This window comes from Phocoena phocoena, chromosome 2 (assembly GCF_963924675.1).
Source record: "Phocoena phocoena chromosome 2, mPhoPho1.1, whole genome shotgun sequence".
In the NCBI taxonomy this organism is placed as follows: Eukaryota; Metazoa; Chordata; class Mammalia; order Artiodactyla; family Phocoenidae; genus Phocoena; species Phocoena phocoena.
Window position 1 is genome coordinate 152,399,634 of NC_089220.1, and position 19,847 is coordinate 152,419,480.

The following is a 19,847-nucleotide window of genomic DNA, read 5'->3' on the forward strand; positions in this document are numbered from 1 at the left end:
AAAGGGTGGTACATACTTTATTTCATGGGACATAAAATAGACTTATACTTACAATTTAGTTTTTCAACGTCATCTCAGAAAAAGATGCTAAAAATCACAAGATGCAATTTAAAGATACTCCTCTAACTAAAAATATGAGAAAAAGAGTATATTTTAAATTTCTAGTTTGTGTTAAGGATTAGTTTGTTAGTTTGCCTAGCGAAAAAAAATTTCAAAAAATTCAACAGCTAAAATTATAATGTTCTAAAATAATATACCCATTAAACCAGGAACTAAGAAAATACCGTGATGCGTTTTAAAAACAAAAATCTAATGAACATCCATTACTTATTCTATGCCAAGACCTTTGAAAGGGTTATTTAACAACTCCCTCAATCCTCAGAACCACCCTATCACATTACTATTATTATCATCTCCATTTTACAGATAAGGAAATGAAGCTCAGACAGGTTTTGTAGGTGGTCTGGGGTCACCCAGGTAAAGACATTTTGTGAAGTTCTCTCACCGTATGTCACCTTTTTCTGACATTAAAAAGCCTGCAATGGACTGTTAAGGCAGTGCTTCTCTAACATCATTCTGCTTAGGAATGGCCCGGGGCTCTTATTAAAATACAAATTTTGCTTGGGTAGTTGTAGGTAACGCCCGAGATTCTGCATTTCCAACCAGCTCCAAGTGCCCCTTAGTCCATGAACTGAACTTTGCAAAGTCTTAAGGCATTACTTTCCTCCATTTTCTCGCCTCTTCCACCTCCTTCTCTCTGCCTTGGCCTTATTTCCTTTTCTACTCCCTGCCTTCATATACCTTTAAAAAATTTCCTAACAGAAATGACCCACAAGTGTGAACCAGTAATATTAGTGATTCTCAAAAGGATGTACAGAAATAAATCCACTCAGCTGTCTTAAAGTTTCATGTATATTGAACAGTGTCAGATCATTCAGACTTCACTGAGCTCTTTGGTGTTACCTAGGGACTTCACATTATTTTTAAAGCACACAAAAGACCTCCCCCCACAAAAAAAAAGAAAAGAAAAAGCCCACTAGAGCATACTGAATCCAGTTTCTTCTTACTCTTCGTGTTCTGTGAGGTAAAGTGAATCATCAGATGATCTCCAAGTACCCCCAGTGCATGAGCCCTCTGTTCTGTGATATGAACCCTGCTGAAAGCCATGGTCGCCGACCAGGAGGGTGGATCCACTCTACCACTGCAGTGTTCCTTGGGGCCACCTAAGGCCGTAGTTATGACTTCATAGCTGCCATTTCTGCTGCATTACAGTGAGATGTGTCCATGTTTCTATTGATGAGTGAACTTCAAGAAGATCTTCTGACTGGCATACATTTGAGAGCAGCCACAAAGACGTTATTAGTATTTATTTACCAAAAGTTAAGATTTGAGATTGGAATTCTGCACACACCAAAATTATTGCCTTTGTAGGAATTTTTCTTTTAATATAACTTGATTATGATAATTATTTGAAAAAAGTCACACTTTTTATACTACTGCAATGCCATTAACACATTATGCAATCATTTGTTTTCAGTTCCCTTTTATTCCTTGTCAGGTGCCCCAGCTGTTCCATGGGAGTTGATGAACAGAAGACACTGTCCTGGGAAATGTCTGTTCCACCCAGTTCCATGTGTAGTGAGGAAAGTGTACACAGTGTGTGGATCAGTTCCTTAACTGAGTTAAGGGACCTACCTGGAATGTGAGCATTTATGTCTCTCACTGTTCACTCACTCACATTTACTTGCTTACCGCCCCCCATCCCCTGCCCGCCCACCTGCCTGTCCTTTTCTCTCTATCTAGCCTAGCATGTTACAGACCAGTTTGCAAACTCATTTCCTACTGAGGCCAGGCAGGTAATAGAAATGAGCAAGGTGGACTGGGCTTAAGGGAAGGTAGGAAGTGGTGGAAGCTGAGGGGAACCTGAGAGCTCAGGAGGCCTTATCTAAGGGAGGCAGCTGCCAGTGAGTCCTTATCTTCCAGCATTTAAAGGGGACCTAGGTTGTTAAGAGAGTGGATCCTAAGAAATCTCATCACAAGAAAAAAAAAACATTTTTTTCCTTTTTCTTTTTTGTATCTATATGAGATGATGGATTTTCACTAAATTTACTACGGTAATCTTCACAATATATGTAAGTCAGATCATTATGCTGTATACCTTAAACTTATACAGTGCTGTATGTCAATTATATCTCAATAAAACGGAAGGAAAAAAGAAAAAAAATGAGAAAAAACTAATATGAAAAAATAATTGTGAAAGCTTACAAACTAGAAAAAAACATTAATATGGCTGTTTCTGAAGGCCCAGTTACCTAAGACTGTCACCAAAGTATCAAGAGGAAAGTCTGTTACAAATGCTTACGATTCTGATATTATGCCACAGCATAATTTTGTTTCTCCAAAACCAATTACTAAGAAGTCACCCCCTCTTCCCTCCATTCTTAACTTACCAACTCTAGATGCCTCTAATGGGCCCTATTACTCACCATACCGTTGCCATTCAACAGAATCCACTTCCACATACCCGGAGTAGCACTCTCTGTCAACAGTTACTTTCTATTTTCAAATTGGATTCAATGTACTATCATAAATTTAAGTTGGAATTCTTTACCATTTGCCATAAGGAACTTGGGAATTAAGTCAACATTCCAGTCTCTTCCTCTCCCCATTGATGCTGGTGGTGCTCCAGGTATTTTAAATCTTTTGTATAACTAAAACCAAAACAAAAAACACCCATAATGTAACAAAATTTAACTTTCATTGCACAACTATTTTTTGATGAAGTGATTTTGGTATAACTAAATACCACCAACATGAGGTAAAGTACAAGTGCATTTCATTTTTAATCAGAACATTTAACACTATTCCAATACATGTGTAAATTAAATATATTACTCAACTCATGAATGCCAAAATAAATATTGCAGAGGTGGTGGGTATTTGCTTTTAACTAGCAGAAATACAAAACAAACTATTTGTTATGATGTACCAGTTTTGCAGAAACATCCCTTACTATTTGTAGAAATCATTTAAATTCATTCTCTATTAAATAAAAGGCTAACAAAGGCTTAATTTTGCTTCTGTGGTTACATAGGGAGTTAAAAATAAATTTTGGATTATTCAAATCAGAAAAGACAATTAAAATTAGTTCCAGTTAATTTATAATTTACATGAGAGTTTGAGGCTCTAAAAGCAGCTTGCAGCTTAAAATTTAATATTCATTCAAACTCATGAATTCTATTGCTAAGATGGAACAGAACAAGCAAACGTGGTATATATTCACTCAATAAAAACCCCCAAGTTCTTGAGTATATTAAAAAAGAGTACACAACCCAGTCAAAAAATGGGCAAAAGATCTAAACAGACATTTCTACACAGACATATATATGGCCAAAAACACATGAAAAAATGCTCAACATCACTAATTATTAGAGAAATGCAAATCACCTCACACCAGTAAGAATGGCCATCATCAAAAAGTCTACAAACAATAAATGCTGGAGAGGGTGCGGAGAAAAGGGAACCCTCCTACACTATTGGTGGGAATGTAAATTGGTGTAGCCACTATGGAGAACAGCATGGAGCTTCCTTAAAAACCTAAAAAGAGAGCTACCATATAATCCAGCAATCCCACTCCTGGGCATATATGTGAAGAAAACCATAATTCAAAAAGACACATGCACCCCAATGTTCATTGCAGCACTATTTACAATAGCCAAGACATAGAAGCAACCTAAATGTCCATCAGCAGAGGAATGGATAAAGAAGATATGGTACATATATACAATGGAATATTATTCAGCCATAAAATAGAATGGAGTAATGCCATTTGCAGCAACATGGGTGGACCTAGAGATTATCATACTAAGTGAAGTAAGTCAGTAGAGGAAGACAAATACCATATGATATCACTTACACGTGGAATCTAAAGAAAAAATGATACAAATGAACTTATTCAAAACACAGAAACAGACTCAGATTTCAAAAACAAACTTATGGTTAACAAAGGAGAAACACGCAAGGGATGGATAATCTAGGAGTTTGTGATTAACATACACACACCACTATATATAAAACAGATAATCAACAAGGACCTACTATATAGCACAGGGAACTCTACTCAGTATTCTATAATAAGCTATATGGGAAAAGAATCTGAAAAAGAATGGATATATGTATATATATAACTAAATCACTTAGCTATACACCTGAAACTAACAACATTATAAATCAACTATACTCCAATATAAAATAAAAATTAAATCAAAAAAAAAAGGGGGCTTCTCTGGTGGCACGGGGGTTGAGAGTCCGCCTGCCGATGCAGGGGACAGGGGTTCGTGCCCCGGTCCGGGAAGATCCCACATGCCGCGGAGCAGCTGGGCCCATGAGCCATGGCCGCTGAGCCTGCGCGTCTGGAGCCTGCGCTCCGCAACGGGAGAGGCCACAACAGTGAGAGGCCCGCGTACCGCAAAAAAAAAAAAAAAAAAAAAAAAGAAACAGGACAGCTTGCTCATCTTACTTAACACTAGCTAATAAATATACTAGGTGAAGAAGGAATGACACCAGCACATCGCTCCACAGATGATTTACAATGGAGAGGTCAGTGGTCATCACCTCAATCAGATCAAATTGAGCATCATGAACAGTGATGCTGATGCAGGCACTGTGCCTCCTTATGGGATGCAGTATGAAGTGCCCAACAATACCTTCTTATAAACTGGCCTAGACTTGCCAAAAGAAAAGAGGTGGCGAGACTTTTGTAGATTAAGAGAATAAAGGGAAACAACACAAAAGGCAATGCTTAAACTAGTTTAAAATAAAAAGAAAACAAACCACTCCTACACAGCAATATACAACATTCTTGGGTTCAATGGGGGATTTGAATATAGTCTGGATATTATTGTTACTTTTCTTAAGTGTGATAATGATATTATGATTATGTTGGAGAATGTTGTTCTTCACAGATGAATGCTGAAATATTTAGGTCAAGTATCATGTCTATTACTTTCAATGGTTCAAAACCAATAACACAAACAGACATGAAGCAAAAAAATATTCCACTGGTATTATTCTTTCAACTTCCCTATATGCCTGAATATAGAGAAAAAACCTTTTTGATATAAACATTAAGTTTATTTCATCAAAGTCACTATTTTAAAAGTAACTGACAATATCTATATATCTCCTATAAAGCACAGTACAGCTCAGATTCATACACGTGGATGGCGAACAAACCCCACACAGAGAAATAAATATACTTAGTAAAACACACTTTGGAAATGCTTCATGTGCTCATTTTCTAAAGAAGCAGGAAGCACAGAGTATAGCAAAAGGAACTAAGCTTTGACATGGAAACACCTAAATATCCATCAACAGAGGGATGGATAAAGAAGATGTGGTACATATATACAATGCAATACTACTCAGCCATAAAAAAGAATGAAATAATGCCATTTGCAGCAACATGATGGACCTAGAGATTATCATACTAAGTGAAGTAAGTCAGAAAGAGGAAGAAATACCATATGATATCACTTATATGTGGTATCTAAAATATGACACAAATGAATCTATCTACAAAACAGAAACTGACTCACAGACACAGAGAACAGACTTGTGGTTGCCAAGGGGGAGGGAAGCTGGAGGATAGATGGAGTGCAACTTTGGGATTAGAAGATACAAACTAGAGCAGACAAACAATAAGGTACTGTATGGCACAGGGAACTGTATTCAATATCCTGTGAAAAACCACAATGGAAAATAATATGAAAAAGAATATATATGGGGGGCTTCCCTGGTGGCACAGTGGTTAAGAATCCACTTGCCAATGCAGGGGACACGGGTTCAAGACCTGGTCTGGGAAGATCCCACATGCCGCAGAGCAACTAAGCCCGCGTGCCACAACCACGGAGCCTGGGCTCCAGAGCCCACGTGCCACAACTACTGAAGCCTGTGCACCTAGAGCCCATGCTCGGCAACAAGAGAAGCCACCACAATGAGAAACCTATGCTCCACAACAAAGAGTAGCCCCTGCTCACCACAACTAGAGAAAGCCTGCATGCACCAACAAAGACCCAATGCAGCCAAAAATAAATGTAAATAAAATAAAATTTAAAAAAGAATATATATATGTGTAACTGAATCACTCTGCTGTACAGCAGAAATTAACATAACATTGTAAATCAACTGTACTTCAATAAAATAAATTAAAAGAAAAAGGAACTAAGCTTTGGAATCATATAACCTGGGTTATCAGCCCGTCTCTGTGATCTTAAGCCCACAGAAACTATTTTGCAATCTAAAAAAATGGGGATAAAATCTCTTTGAGTGACTGGGAAGATAACTAAGACCATGTAGAAAGCACTGGCACTGTGCCTGGCGTATGTTAGGTCTTCATCAACAGGTACCCTCCATGCAGCCTGTCAAGTCTACACTCTATTAACTTCAAGAGGGAACAGATAACTGCTCCAGATGGCAACAAAGGTCACAATTTAAATATCTACAAGCCCCAAACTAGGAGCTCCTGAAAATTATGATGTTACAGATAATCTATTTAATAAAACAAAATTAAAACCATCTATAAAAAAGTAGAGATTCACAAGTAAAAGACTCAAAGTACAAAAGGGACATTAATTTATTTTAATACTTACATCTTCCAGCGGTGTTATAGATGCACTCTCTCCTCCATAATATGGGTTTCTATCCATGTGAAGAACTTTCTTTCCGTTCACTGACATTATACCTGACAGGATACATTCCTACAGGGAAAGCAAAAGTATCTTCAAAGGAAGGAAAATGCTACTGCATGTTTCAAACAGATAATTTTTACAAGCCTGTCATTAAACATTCTTTTAGTAATTAATACTTATGTATATGCAATATTTGATGTAATTTTTAAAGACAAAGCCCTAAAGCAACCAGGGTTCAAAGTGTGTTCTGAGTCCCAAGGTTTAAACTATTTTCATAATAACACTAAGACATCATTTTTTCCCACTGTGTTATACTTGCACTGACAGCAGAAGATCAATGGTGGATAAAGCAAATTAAGGCGTTGGCTCTAACTGCACTAGTCATTATATTCTTCACCACAAGGCACTCATGGTTTAAAAAAACAAGGCCACTTTCACTTAACACTATCCTTGATGAAGCATTAAAAATCACCTCTGTTAACAACACCCTTGAACACCCATCTTTTAAATATCCCATGTAGCAAAACAGGAAGTTCACATAAAGCAATTCTAGCTCAAGGAAAGCCTTTTGTGCGACTGATTTGTAAGCTGACCTAGCTACTTTTTTCATGGATCATCATTTTTTTTTAATATACTTATTTTTATTTATTTATTTTTGGCTGCATTGGGTCTTTGTTGCTGCGCGTGGGCTTCTCATTGTGGTGGCTTCTCTTATTGCGGAGCACAGGCTCTAGGCATGCGGGCTTAAGTAGTTGTGGCACGGGGGCTCAGTAGTTGTAGCTCATGGGCTTAGTTGCTCTGCAGCATGTGGGATCTTCCCGGACCAGGGCTTGAATCTGTGTCCCCTGCATCGGCAGGCGGATTCTTAACCACTGTGCCACCAGGGAAGCCCCATGGATCATCATTTTTAAGTAGAAAAATAACTGACTAACTATGATTACTCAGACTTAGGATTTTGGCAGACATTTTCTCAAAAATGAATGTCAAGGAAAATAACCAACAGTATTTATGGCCAAAAATAAAAAGTCAAAATTCTGAATGAGGGACTTCCCTGGTGGCGCAATGGTTAAGAATCCGCCTGCCAATGCAGAGGACACGGGTTCGATCCCTGGTCCGGGAAGATCCCACATGCCACGGAGCAACTAAGCCCATGTGCCACAACTACTGAGCCTGTGCTCTACAGCCCACAAGCCGCAACTACTGAGCCCATGTGCCACTACCACTGAAGCCCACACACCTAGAGCCCATGCTCTGCAACAAGAGAAGCCACTGCAATGAGAAGCCAATGCAAGCAAGAGTAGCCCCTGCTCGGCACAACTAGAGAAGGCCCACGCGCAGCAATGAAGACCCAACACAGCCAAATATTAAAAATAAATAAAATGTATTGAAAAAAATTTTTGAATGAAAATCAGAATTTTGGAAAACTTATATCCACCACCATGGGTACATCAGATCCCCAATACTTAAAGGACTTTTCAGACATCAGTGATATTAACAAATATGAGCTTTTGACATGGCGTAACAAAATGTGTCAGCAATTCAGAAGACCTGCATTACTAAGTAAAACAGTACTTTCCCAAGTGACCAATGAATGATGTTACAAAATCATACAGGAGGTTAAAAGAGAAATTCAAAGTGCAAGCTAGATTAACGGATTTTAATGTAACGGAATAAGAAATGTTCACTGATGTGGTTTCAAATTTCCTATTGCAATTAATCTTTAAAAATACCCTGCCACTTGTGTTTAGGTGTAAATTATAAAAGGATACGCACAACAATCTGAAAGGCTATTAAAATACTCCTCCTTTTTCCAACTACACATCTGTCTAAAGCCTGATTTTCTTCATATACTTCAGCTATGACAAAAATTATGAAAGACTGAACACCAAAGCAGATAAGAATCGGCTATCTTTTAAACTAGATATTAAAGAGATGTGCAGAAAATGTAAAACAACCATACTCTTCTCATAAATTTTTTTGTTTTGGAAAACACAGTTATACTTCAAAAAACTGTTATTCATGTTAACATGTAATGAGTTTATCACCATTATCTTTAAGTGAATAAAAAACATTTTTTAATTTCTCAGCATTGATTTCTAATAGGATAAATACTGACAGATACTCTTACAAGCAAAAGCTCTTCAGGGACCTCAATTTTTAAGAGTGTAAATAGATCCTGAGACCAAGAATTTGAGAACTAGAGCCCTAAATGAAGCATCCAAGATAACCATTAATCAACTGACAATCAACAGAGGATTATAAACCATCACTCTCAGTAAAAAGGTAAACAAAGCGTGAATATACTAAGACATACCAAATCAAGATGGGGTGGGGGAGCAGTCAAGAAAGTCAATCCAATTAATGGATTAATGAGAAGAAACACAGAGATGGGATATTCATTCACCCAAAACCCTTATAACAGAGTTTAGGTGATAAGAGCTTTATTTTTTTTAATGACAAAGGAAATTCTCTGTAACTTTATAAATCCTAGTGCTTCTCAAATTTATCAAAGACTCCAGACAACAGAGAACAAGCTCATCCCCCTAGAAGCCTGACTCTGAAATCTTTATTTTCAAAAATTCATACACATCTCAAATTCTCCTCCATAATGTACTATTCATTTTAATATTTTTAAAATATTTTAAATTAGTTACTATCAGGTTCAAATTTTACTCCAAGAGGGTGCATCATTTCTTATTTAGATCAAGAAACATTATGAGCACTCCAGGCCACCTCCAGCCATAACCACTCCTCAGCCCACAGCCACGCTCGTGACTTTTAAGAGCAAAGATTTGTTCTACCTGTTTTTGAACTCTGAATAAATAGAATCTTGTAGTATACACTTCTTGTATACACCTTTTAGTCAACATATGTTTACAAGATTCATCCATGTTTTGTTTGCAATAGAAATTTTCTTACTCTTACTGCTATACGGCAGGGGTCTCTAAAGTACAGGAGCCAAATCCAGCTTGCAGGCTGTATTTGTAAATAAAGTTTTTCCAGTAAACACCCATGCCCATTCATTTACATGTTGGCTGTTTTCACTGTACCACAGTGGAACTGTAGCTGTGACAAAGACCAAGTGGCCTGAAAAAGCTGTGGACTTTTACAGGTTTGCCTAGCCCTACCAACAGTGGATCTCAAAGAGAGCTCCTGATTTGGTATCACCTTGTGAACTTGTTAGAAATGTAAATTCTAAGCAGATTCTGAAACTTTACTTTGCATCCACATCACCGGGACAGCTTGCTAAACCTGAACGCAGGGCCCCACCCCCAGAGCTTCTGAGTCAGCAGGTCTGCGGTGGAGCCTGAGAATCTGCATTTCTCACCAGTTCCCAGGTGAGAATACTGCTGGTCCAGGACCAGTTTCAAGAACCACTAGTAAAGCAGTGCTGCTCAAACCTTATTAAACACCTGGGGGAACTGTAGATTTTGATTCAGCGTATCTGGGGTGAGGGGTGTAACTGTCTGCATCTCTAGTAAGTTCTCAGGTGTTGCAGAAGTAGTTGATCCATGGACCACACTGCGGGTAACAAAGCCATAGGAGTCTTTTGAATGAATACTCCGCACAGATATTCCACAACTTATTTATCCATTCTATTACAGGTGGACATTGGGATCGTTTCCAGTTTGGGGCTGTTACAAATAATGCTCTATAAACATTCTCAATGTGTCTTTTATGTATGCACTTGTTGGATAGACATCAAGGAGAGTACAGATACTGCCAAACAGCTTTCCAAAATGGTTGTACCAATTTCATAAGCTGTGTCAGCAGTATATGAAAGTTCCTGTTGTTTCAAATCCTTGCCCAACATTTTGTTCTGGCCTTTTAATTTTAGTCATTCTAGTTAGGATGTGGTTTAATTTACATTTCCTGACAAATAATGAGGCTGAGCACTTTTTCAGTTTACTGATAATTGTAGTATCTTCTTTTGATAAGTGCCTATTCATATTATTTGCCCATTTTTTTTTTTTTTTTTTTTTTTGTCGTACGCGGGCCTTTCACTGTTGTGGCCTCTCGCATTGCGGAGCACAGGCTCCAGATGCACAGGCTCAGCGGCCACGGCTCATGGGCCTAGCCGCTCCGCTGCATGTGGGATCTTCCCGGACTGGGGCACGAACCCACGTCCCCTGCATCGGCAGGTGGACTCTCAACCACTGCGCCACCAGGGAAGCCCTATTTGCCCATTTTTAAAGTGGGCTTTCTTTTTTTTTTTTTTTACTACTATACAAAAATTCCTTATATATTCTAGATATTTAAAAGTGCTTTATTGGTTATATATATATTGAAAATATCTTCATCCATTCCACAGCTTGACTTTTAACTTTCTTAATGAGGTCTTGATAAACAGAACTGAAAGTATTTTAACTGTAAAAATTAACTCCAATATTATCAAAAGCAAATCACTTGCTTAAAAAAATCTAAAGAAGCACTAACATATGATTCAATATATTATATGAAAGTAGAATAATATTTACAATCTCAAAAACAGATTATGACATAAACAAAGGAAAACCAAATAGTCACATTTCCAGTTGACAAAAGTAGACTTCACGGTTCAACTTTTGGAAGCAAAATCACAGCAAGCAACTTTGAGTGTTGCACAGCTTCTATATATAACTTTTCATACTTCACTGCAAATAAGCATGACCCACTCACTGGACCATGGCTCCAAAGCAAGCACTGAAGGCTGAGGCCTAATAAAGGACCCAGGAATATAAAGATTCAGCAGTCCAAAGAGCTGATACTAACTACCTTTAAAGGCATCACCTGGAGCAAATATATTAAAAGCTAATTAATAATTTGCAGGTTCACTGGTTCTTCTAAACCCATCTATAAAAGATTGCTTTTACAATGCCAAGAGAATACATAGAAGCACAAATATAATACTTTTAAATTTTACTTTACAACATGGGATGAAGTCATTAATTCACTGATAAAACCAATCACATCTGAGTATAGGGTATATATTAATGATCCCAAAATTTTAGTATCTTCCCAAATTAACAACTCAAAATTAAAATCTACTACTATCTGGTGAATACAGAATAAAAAGCAAAGCACATCAAAGTCAGAGAAAATACTCTAAGTGAATTTCCTTTTTTCACACTAGACAACCTGGACCATCCATCATCTGTGTCAAGAATACTGATAACTTTTACCAGGAAACATATATGAATGAATATTAACGAACACATTAGTTTTAAAACTAACAGATGAGAGTGCTCCACACTTAATTTCAAGCTCACCCACAACTGACCTGAACAGGATAAGAATATACAGACTCAAAACCAAAATAACTAAAACTGTAAAACCATCTTCAGAATCCAAGTTTTTTTTGGTGTTTCGTTTGCTATTATGCCCTATTTATTTTTTATTTTTAGGGCTTAGAGCATATTAGGTGCTCAGCATGAATAAGTGAATGCATGCATGCATGAATGATGCACACAGGATGCCTGGCAATCTCAGGTGGGTCTTTCATCCAAACTGAGCTCAGGCCCAGAATCCAAGTTAAGATAATGGCATCTGCCACCCAACTGGCACTTCATGTTGGCCTACATAAAGAGGTAACCAGCTTAAACTAAATGTTTGAAGTTCAGCTGCAGCAAAATTCTAGTCTGTGCAGATGTGTGGGTGCGGTGATGGTCAGGAAGGACCAAACCAGTGATACCGAGGCTCACTTCCCTTCAGCACCTACACACAGAGCTAGGTTTGCAATAATCAGAGTAACTAACTCAAACGGACAGCACCTAAGCACACTAGGCGAAGTACCTCTTACGTAGTGAAGCAGCCTGTATGGTGTTCCCATATATGAACTGTGACAAACCTAAACACAATTGCGAAGGCCACTGGTACTAAATAGTATCCCAGTATCCTGGAAAAGTTAATGCCCACCCCCCTTCCTACTTAGAGGGCAACTCAGGCTTGGAAGAGAATAGAACCAGAGTACGTTAATATTCTGATGTAAAACAAAAAATTCTGATGTAACTTCCAAGTGATCAAACTAAACACTATTAACACTCTAAATCCTCCTGCATTTTAAAGTTCTGGAGTGATTAAAAAAAAAAAAAAAGAAACAGAAAGTAAATGCACACAAAAATGTGATCAGGAAAACAAGGTACCTAATAAGTCATCTTAAAGAAAAGTGTCTTTATACTCATCTAGAAAATGTATTAACTAGAAAACTTTTAAATCATTTAATCTCAGTGGTATACGTCTTACAGCAACAATAAAAGTGGAAGTTAGTTTTCAGCAGAATAAGTGTTTCTTTAAATGTCTCTGTCCCTCTAATGCATCTCATTAAAAGCTGTCAAGGATAACTTTTCTTGAAATTTGGCTCTAATTAGATCATTCCTGATCAAAACCCTCTCTCGGCCTAGAAGATAAAATTCAAACTTCTTAACCTACTATCTTCAGCATCCTTGGTGATATACCTTCTTTCCAACACTGTTTCCATTACACCTCTTCATACCTTCTGTTTCACACAAAATAAACTCCCTCTCCCCTAAATATATATCCTTTTCTTAATACTGACTTACACTGCTCTCTCTGCCTAGAAAATCATTCCTCCTCATGTTCAAAACTTACCAATATTTTTTTAAACTTTTTCAGTTTTATTGAGATATAACTGACATACAGCACAGTAAAGACTTAAGGTGTACAGCATAATGATTTGATTTACATACAACATGAAATGATTACATAGGTTTAGTTAACATCCATCATCTCACATAGATACAACATTAAAGAAATGGAAAAAATACACTTTTCCTTGTGATTTACGCTCTTAACTTTCATTCATAACATACAACAGTGTTCATTATCTTTATCATGTTGTACATTACATCCCTAGTACTTATCTTATAGCTTAAGTTTGTTCCTTTTGATTACCTTCATCTAATACCCCCTTCCCCCTACCCTGCTTATCAATTATTTTTAAAAGCCAACTTCAATAACTCCTTCTTTATGCAGGTTTTTCTGATTCCCCTATCTGAATTCCCACATGTGTGAATTCCCTTATGGCACTTAGTACTTTCTCATATTAACTCATATTATAGTTACCCCCACATGAGAAGAAGCTACTCACAGACAGGTGTGTTTGCCTTTTTATTGCCCATAATCGAGCACAACAGTCACAGGTAACTGAAATTGAGTAGGCCATTACTCCAGTAAGTCTTTAATCAGGTGCTGTGAGAGGGGACATAAAGGTAACCGCAGGGTATCATGTATGCGAGCCAAACGTTTACCTAGCGGTCTTCACAACCAAACGTCTCACTACTACCTCGAAATGCTGAAATATATCTGATTTTACTTCTATTCTACTGGACCAGTATGCTTAAGCCTGATTTAAAATACAAACTGCCTACATAGTATTTATACCTTCCAAAAATAAGACATTTGAACACACTGGTCCTATGATCACTACTGCAGTGGACAGAAAGTTGTTTGTCCATAGAACTCAAATAGCAATGGCAAGGATTTTCAAGGAGTAAATATAAAAGGCAATTCAAGATTTTTAAATCCAGTACAAAAACTCCTCTTTGAAGTCACAAAATTTTAATAAAGAGAAAGGAGGAAAAGTATGGCTGGGATATAAAACAATGTTTTAAACAAATACTGCTGAGAATAATCTGGTTAGATATCACTAAAGTGTCCTTTTCGATTCAAAACTCCTTACGAAAATTACCATGTAGCACAAAACAAAACAAAATACTGCTGGGAAGCACAAGCAGCTGTGGCGCTAGTTACCCTTATTTTATTATTTATTACTATTTCTGAGAAGACTCATTAACTTATTGCCAAGCCCAAAGTCAATCAGAAACAGCAAATTAAGTGGTCAGAGGCTGTCGACAGTCACCAGCCTAACCAAAGTAAGCAAAGAGGAAAAAATGAAAAGTAGACGGTAGAACTAACTCCCAAAGCTGAGCAGTCTAAGAGGGCTTAGTTAAGAAGGCCAAAGTTCCTACAAAGCTCCCTAGGTCTCAATGGCTTCATTATGTTATAGCATAACAGTAATTAATCCTCCTGATGTGAAATCTTTGTTATCAGTACATTAACTATGTTCCTTAGTCTGTTAAAGAAGTTGTGATACCATTTGAAAGGTTTTTCTCTAAAAGTTATGGTTGTTTAAAGGGATAGCCCTCAATTCCTTAAAGAACTCAATTATATGAAATATTCCATTTCTCCTAGACAGAATGAAGATTTTGCTCTAGTTTACACTAAATTGCTTTATGCCTTCTTTATCAAAGTTACTATCAATATTTGTGCACTATTATTTTAGATGTAACAATCGATACAAAACAGTGACAACATTAGGCAACACAGAGAACCCTAACACTTCCTTACACTTTATATTAAAAGTAACAAGTTAATCACACTAAAAAATGCACTGACACACAGGCATCATGCAGTATTTGGTACCCACAACTGATAGCACACACCTGTTTTTAGGTTCTTAAATCTCAGGCACTAAATATTTATAAATCAAAATTTAAGAAAAGTAAATGGTATGTTCACACCAATTACTCAAAGTTAATTATAATTTGAGGCTTTTTAACTTTGGTGATCTCTTCATTTAAGTAATCAAAGTCCCTGTATCACTAAAAATGAGGGTATAAGATTTTATCACTATCAAAATCATCCCGGGGGGCTTCCCTGGTGGCGCAGTGGTTGAGAGTCCGCCTGCCAATGCAGGGGACACGGGTTCGTGCCCCGGTCCGGAAAGATACCACATGCCGCGGAGTGGCTGGGCCCGTGAGCCATGGCCGCCGCTGAGCCTGCGCGTCCGGAGCCTGTGCTCCGCAACGGGAGAGGCCACAACAGTGAGAAGCCTGCGTACCGGAAAAAAAAAAAAAAATCATCCCGGGACTTCCCTGGTAGCGCAGTGGTTAAGAATCCACTTGCCAACGCAGGGGACACGGGTTTGAGCCCTGGTCCGGAAAGACCCCACATGCTGCGGAGCAACTAAGCCCGTGCACCACAACTACTGAGCCTGCTCTCTAGAGCCCACGAGCCACACCTACTGAAGCCCACGCGCCACAACTACTGAAGCCGTGCGCCGCAACAAGAAGCCACCGCAATGAGAAGCCCGCACACCGCAAGGAAGAGTAGCCCCGCCCCGCCACAACTAGAGAAAACCGGCGTGCAGCAACGAAGACCCAATGCAGCCAAAAATAAATAAGATAATAAATGACAGCAGAAATTTATCTGATTGCTAGTTAAGTATGCATCTATCATTCACCAAAACGGTCACAATTGATCCAAATGAAAATTTAAATAAGATGCATTATCTTAACTTGGTTGTTATGCAATAAGACTGTGCCCTCTTTGAGACAAAGTGATACTTCTGAATTAGGCATATAGAAACCTGCATGAGAAAGGATTTGCACTTATTTGTCCGTGTTTAACTGCCCTAATCAAGAGCAAATCTGAAAGACCAGCAATAACCGTAGAAAAACAGTGGAACTAACTAGCTCTTACAATATGCTGGCAACAACAGTGCCCATTCCAGTGGGCAAAATCCACCACAAACTAATAAGCTCAGCTCAGAATCCCAATTAAGCACTTAGAAAATGAAAAAAAAACACCCTGCAGTGGGTAGGCTATTCATTAAGGCATCTAACAGTCTTCCAACTCACCATCAAAAAAGAAATTCAACCCAATACCTCACATTCAAAATGACTAAATAGCTTTCTAGGTAAGCAATCTCATCTATTCGGTACTATTTCCTAGCCAGTCCCATTTCTTTTTCTGGACTGTTGAAACATAATGAAGCATTCAGAAATGAGTATTATCGAACAATCACCATAAATCACCATAAATAGAAAAATGACATGCCAGAAAAGTGCCATTCTAGTTCCCAACAATCTTTTCCTAAAAAACTGGCCAAATGCAAGTTTGACAGTTTTCTCTTGTCCAGAGAAATCTAAAATAGTTACTTTGGAGTGTTAGCTGAAAAAAATGTTAATTCCATCTTCAGAGATTACAATGCATTTCAACAAATTTGTAGTGGTTTACATTAAATGACTCTGGACTTTGAGATCAGTTTATATGGGATACACAAGATCAAAATCAGTATTCATCTTTTAAAACAAAGCAGTCCAATGTCAGAATTTCAAATTTCCAAAAAACTTTTGATAACGGAAATGGTCCTCTCTTCAAATGGAATTCTTTTGCAAGATGAATAGTCTTCATTTTCTTTTAAAAGCACAAAAAGAAGTAAAACATCTGCCTGTATTATTTGCAGAATACTATCTAAAGTTCTCTAAGCAGACAGCCAGGAAAATAAATTTACCATGGTATTACGCACACCATGCAGTAATAGAGAACCTGGCCTCTAGCACCCCATCACCAACCTCTTTCTCAGGGGAAAGCCTCCAGAAGAGACAATGTAGGCAAGGACAGACCACACAAAAGGAAAAGATGGCAAAGGCCAGGTGAGAATGGACTAGACAAATTTTGAGAAAACTCATTTCCATTCTACAGTTGCTCAAGTGGGATGGGAGGGTGGTTAAAAGGAAAGGATAATGCTTCTCACCTGGAGTGGGGGAGAAGGATAAGAAATCTAATTTTCTCCAAAAATGTAAGTTCATTGAACTTAATTACCTACCAAACAGTGATTATCCAGTGACTCGTCACCGACACTGACTAGTAGTAGCGGCTGAAGTCTAAGTAGGAAATGCCACTGTGATTGGCCTCCACCCTCCCCCACTCCGCCGGCTGCTTTTCTGTTTCCAATCGCGAGAGGCCATCAACCCGTAAGGGAGACGCATCAATACACCAATCCGGGCTTTTCCGGCCTCTGCTGCAGCAGAGCGGGCTCTCGTTTCCCACCTACTCTTACTCGGCCATCACGACCCGCCCAGGCACCTGCCGGACGGGGCTTTCCATCCCCCGGTGTCTCCTCCCCGTCCCGATGCGCCGCCCGGCCCGCAGGCCCCGCCGCAGGCCCGACCCGCCTCCGCTCCAGAGCGCGGCCCGAGACCGCGGCGGAAACCGGCCCCACCCGGAGACCCTCGGAGGAGACCCTCGGAGGCGAGGCGCGGCGCGGCCCGCGGGGATGGGGAAAAGGGGGCTGAGCAGGGCGTGCGGCCGGCCCCCTCCCGACCCTGGACTCCGGCCTCCGGCCCCGGGACCCCCGCCCCTCCCCGCCGGGCCTCACCGTCAGGCCGGTGCCCAGCACTATCACGTCGTACTCCTCATTCATGGCGGGGCCGGGCGCGGACGGAAGACCAGAGAAAAGAAAAGGCGCAGTACTCTAGGGGTCGGGAGCTAGGCGGCCACCCTGAGGAGGCGGAGGAAGCGCTCAGGCCGGGCCCGGGCACAAGGGAAAAGGGAAGCGGGAGCAGAGGGAAAACGGAGCTGGCGAGGAGGGAGCCGTCCGCCACCTCAGACGGAAAGAGAAGAGCGGGGCGGGGAGGGAAGGGAGTGCAAGGAGGGAGAGGAGAGGCGGGCGGCGACTGGGGCCTCTGCAGCCGGGGCGGGGCTCAGAGGAGGCCGTCGATCACGCCCTTCCCGCTCGCTCATTGGCTAGATCCCCGTCGCCAGCCCAACCTTCTTCTTTTCCTACCTCTCGCGAGAAGAGGGCGGGCCGTGCCCCTTGTGGAATCCGGCTCTCCACGCGGCGCGCTGCCACCGTGGTTGGGGGCGGAGGCGATCGCGTGTTGGCCTCCGAGGGCTGGGGCGGGAGCGTGCTTGCGGCCGGGAGGCAGCTGTCCAGTTCGTTACTCCCGCCGCCCAGCGGGAACCTTGCCGCCGCCCTTGGACTTTGGGCCAGGACAGCGGACGGCCGCCCGGGGCCCCGCAGACCCGGAGCTGACGCCATGTGGCCTGACCCTGGCTGCGGCTCAGCCCCCTGCGCCCCTACGGCGCGCCTAGACTGGTCTTTTGCAACTTCTCTTGCTTTTCTTTCTATCCTGCCTCCCTTTCCTGAAGGAAAAAGGACCCAACATATTTTAAGGAATTTAGAAATCACTGTTTTCTCTTCCCGCCCTATGTCGTCCTTGCTTGATGCATTGCCCCTTGTGCAGCCTTAGGAAATTTAGAAGAATTTTAAAAAACGAAAAACGAACAAAAAATCTTCCTTTTAAAAAGTTACCTTTCGCATAAAGGGGAAGGCCAGATTTGATTGGAAGCAGGTCTGAGCCTACTGAGGGCTATAACTTAAACCAGCTGTAAAATAGCTGACCAGTATGTGCATCGGTTTACGCCATGAGTGTAGCAGGAAAGAGTCCCTGTTTGCCTTCCATTCCCTCTACCACTGACCGCCCGGCCCTCCAAACACACACACCCCTTTTTTTAGGATTCTATTTGGCATCTCCAGCTCTGGGTGAGGTGTAAGCTGTGGCTTGTGTTCTCAACCAGAGAGTAGACCCTATACAGGCCTTCTATAAAAGTCATGTTCCTAAAGGCCTTGACAACCTGTGTTTTCAGCCTGTGACAGGTCTGCATACTCAGCAGACAAGAGTTGGTATTTCCTTCAAGATTTACTCTCAAACATAGCTGGATAAGTGCTATTATAGATAGCATAAAGTAAATCTTGGTAGACAGATCTGCCTTCCTTCATGTTTAAATCACTGATTCAGGAAAGAATGTAACAATTTTTTACAATGTTTCTTCACTCCTAACTAGAGGTTAAGAAGGTATATTATATTGGAAGTTGGACTTTTTTGGGGAGGTGGGGGGGAGGGAGAAGAAAGCTGCTTAAATTTACAATTTTTTTAAAGATGTTTTTGATGTGGACCATTTTTAGAGTGTTGAATTTGTTACAGTATTGCTTCTGTTTTATGTTTTGGGTTTTTAGCCAGGAGGCACGCGGGATCTTAGCTCCCCCACCAGGGATTGTACCCCCTAGTTAGAAGGTGAAGTCCCAACCACTGGGCCACCAGGGAAGTCCCTATATTCAATCTTAATTGGATCTGTATACATTAGTGACCAAATGAATTTTTACAAGTAGACAAAAATCAAGTGCAAAGTTACTAGACTACTGAAAGATTGTGTAACAGTGTAACTGACTTTTCTTTGGCTAAACAGATGATGCCTTAAGAAAGTCCTGCTGTTACTCTCTAAGTAGTCAGGTGTCATGTGTATCTAACATGTTTACAAACAACAGGAATTTATTTCTTACAGTTCTGGAGTCTAGGAAGTACAGGGTCAAGT

At 40.0% G+C, this 19,847-nt stretch overlaps 1 protein-coding gene across 1 annotated transcript in view; it reads right to left on the bottom strand.

Annotated features, from left to right (window-relative positions):
• The window catches only part of GDI2 (GDP dissociation inhibitor 2), a 43,846-nt gene extending 25,714 nt beyond the window's left edge, over positions 1-18,132 (bottom strand). The window contains exons 1-3 of the mRNA XM_065873046.1: positions 17,851-18,132; positions 6,651-6,758; positions 2,612-2,711 (exon numbers count right to left, since the gene is read on the bottom strand). Coding sequence (XP_065729118.1) covers positions 2,612-2,711; positions 6,651-6,758; positions 17,851-17,895 — 253 coding nt within the window. The 5' untranslated portion in view covers positions 17,896-18,132. The remainder of the gene's footprint in view (positions 1-2,611; positions 2,712-6,650; positions 6,759-17,850) is intronic.
• Between the last annotated feature and the right edge of the window lie 1,715 nt (positions 18,133-19,847).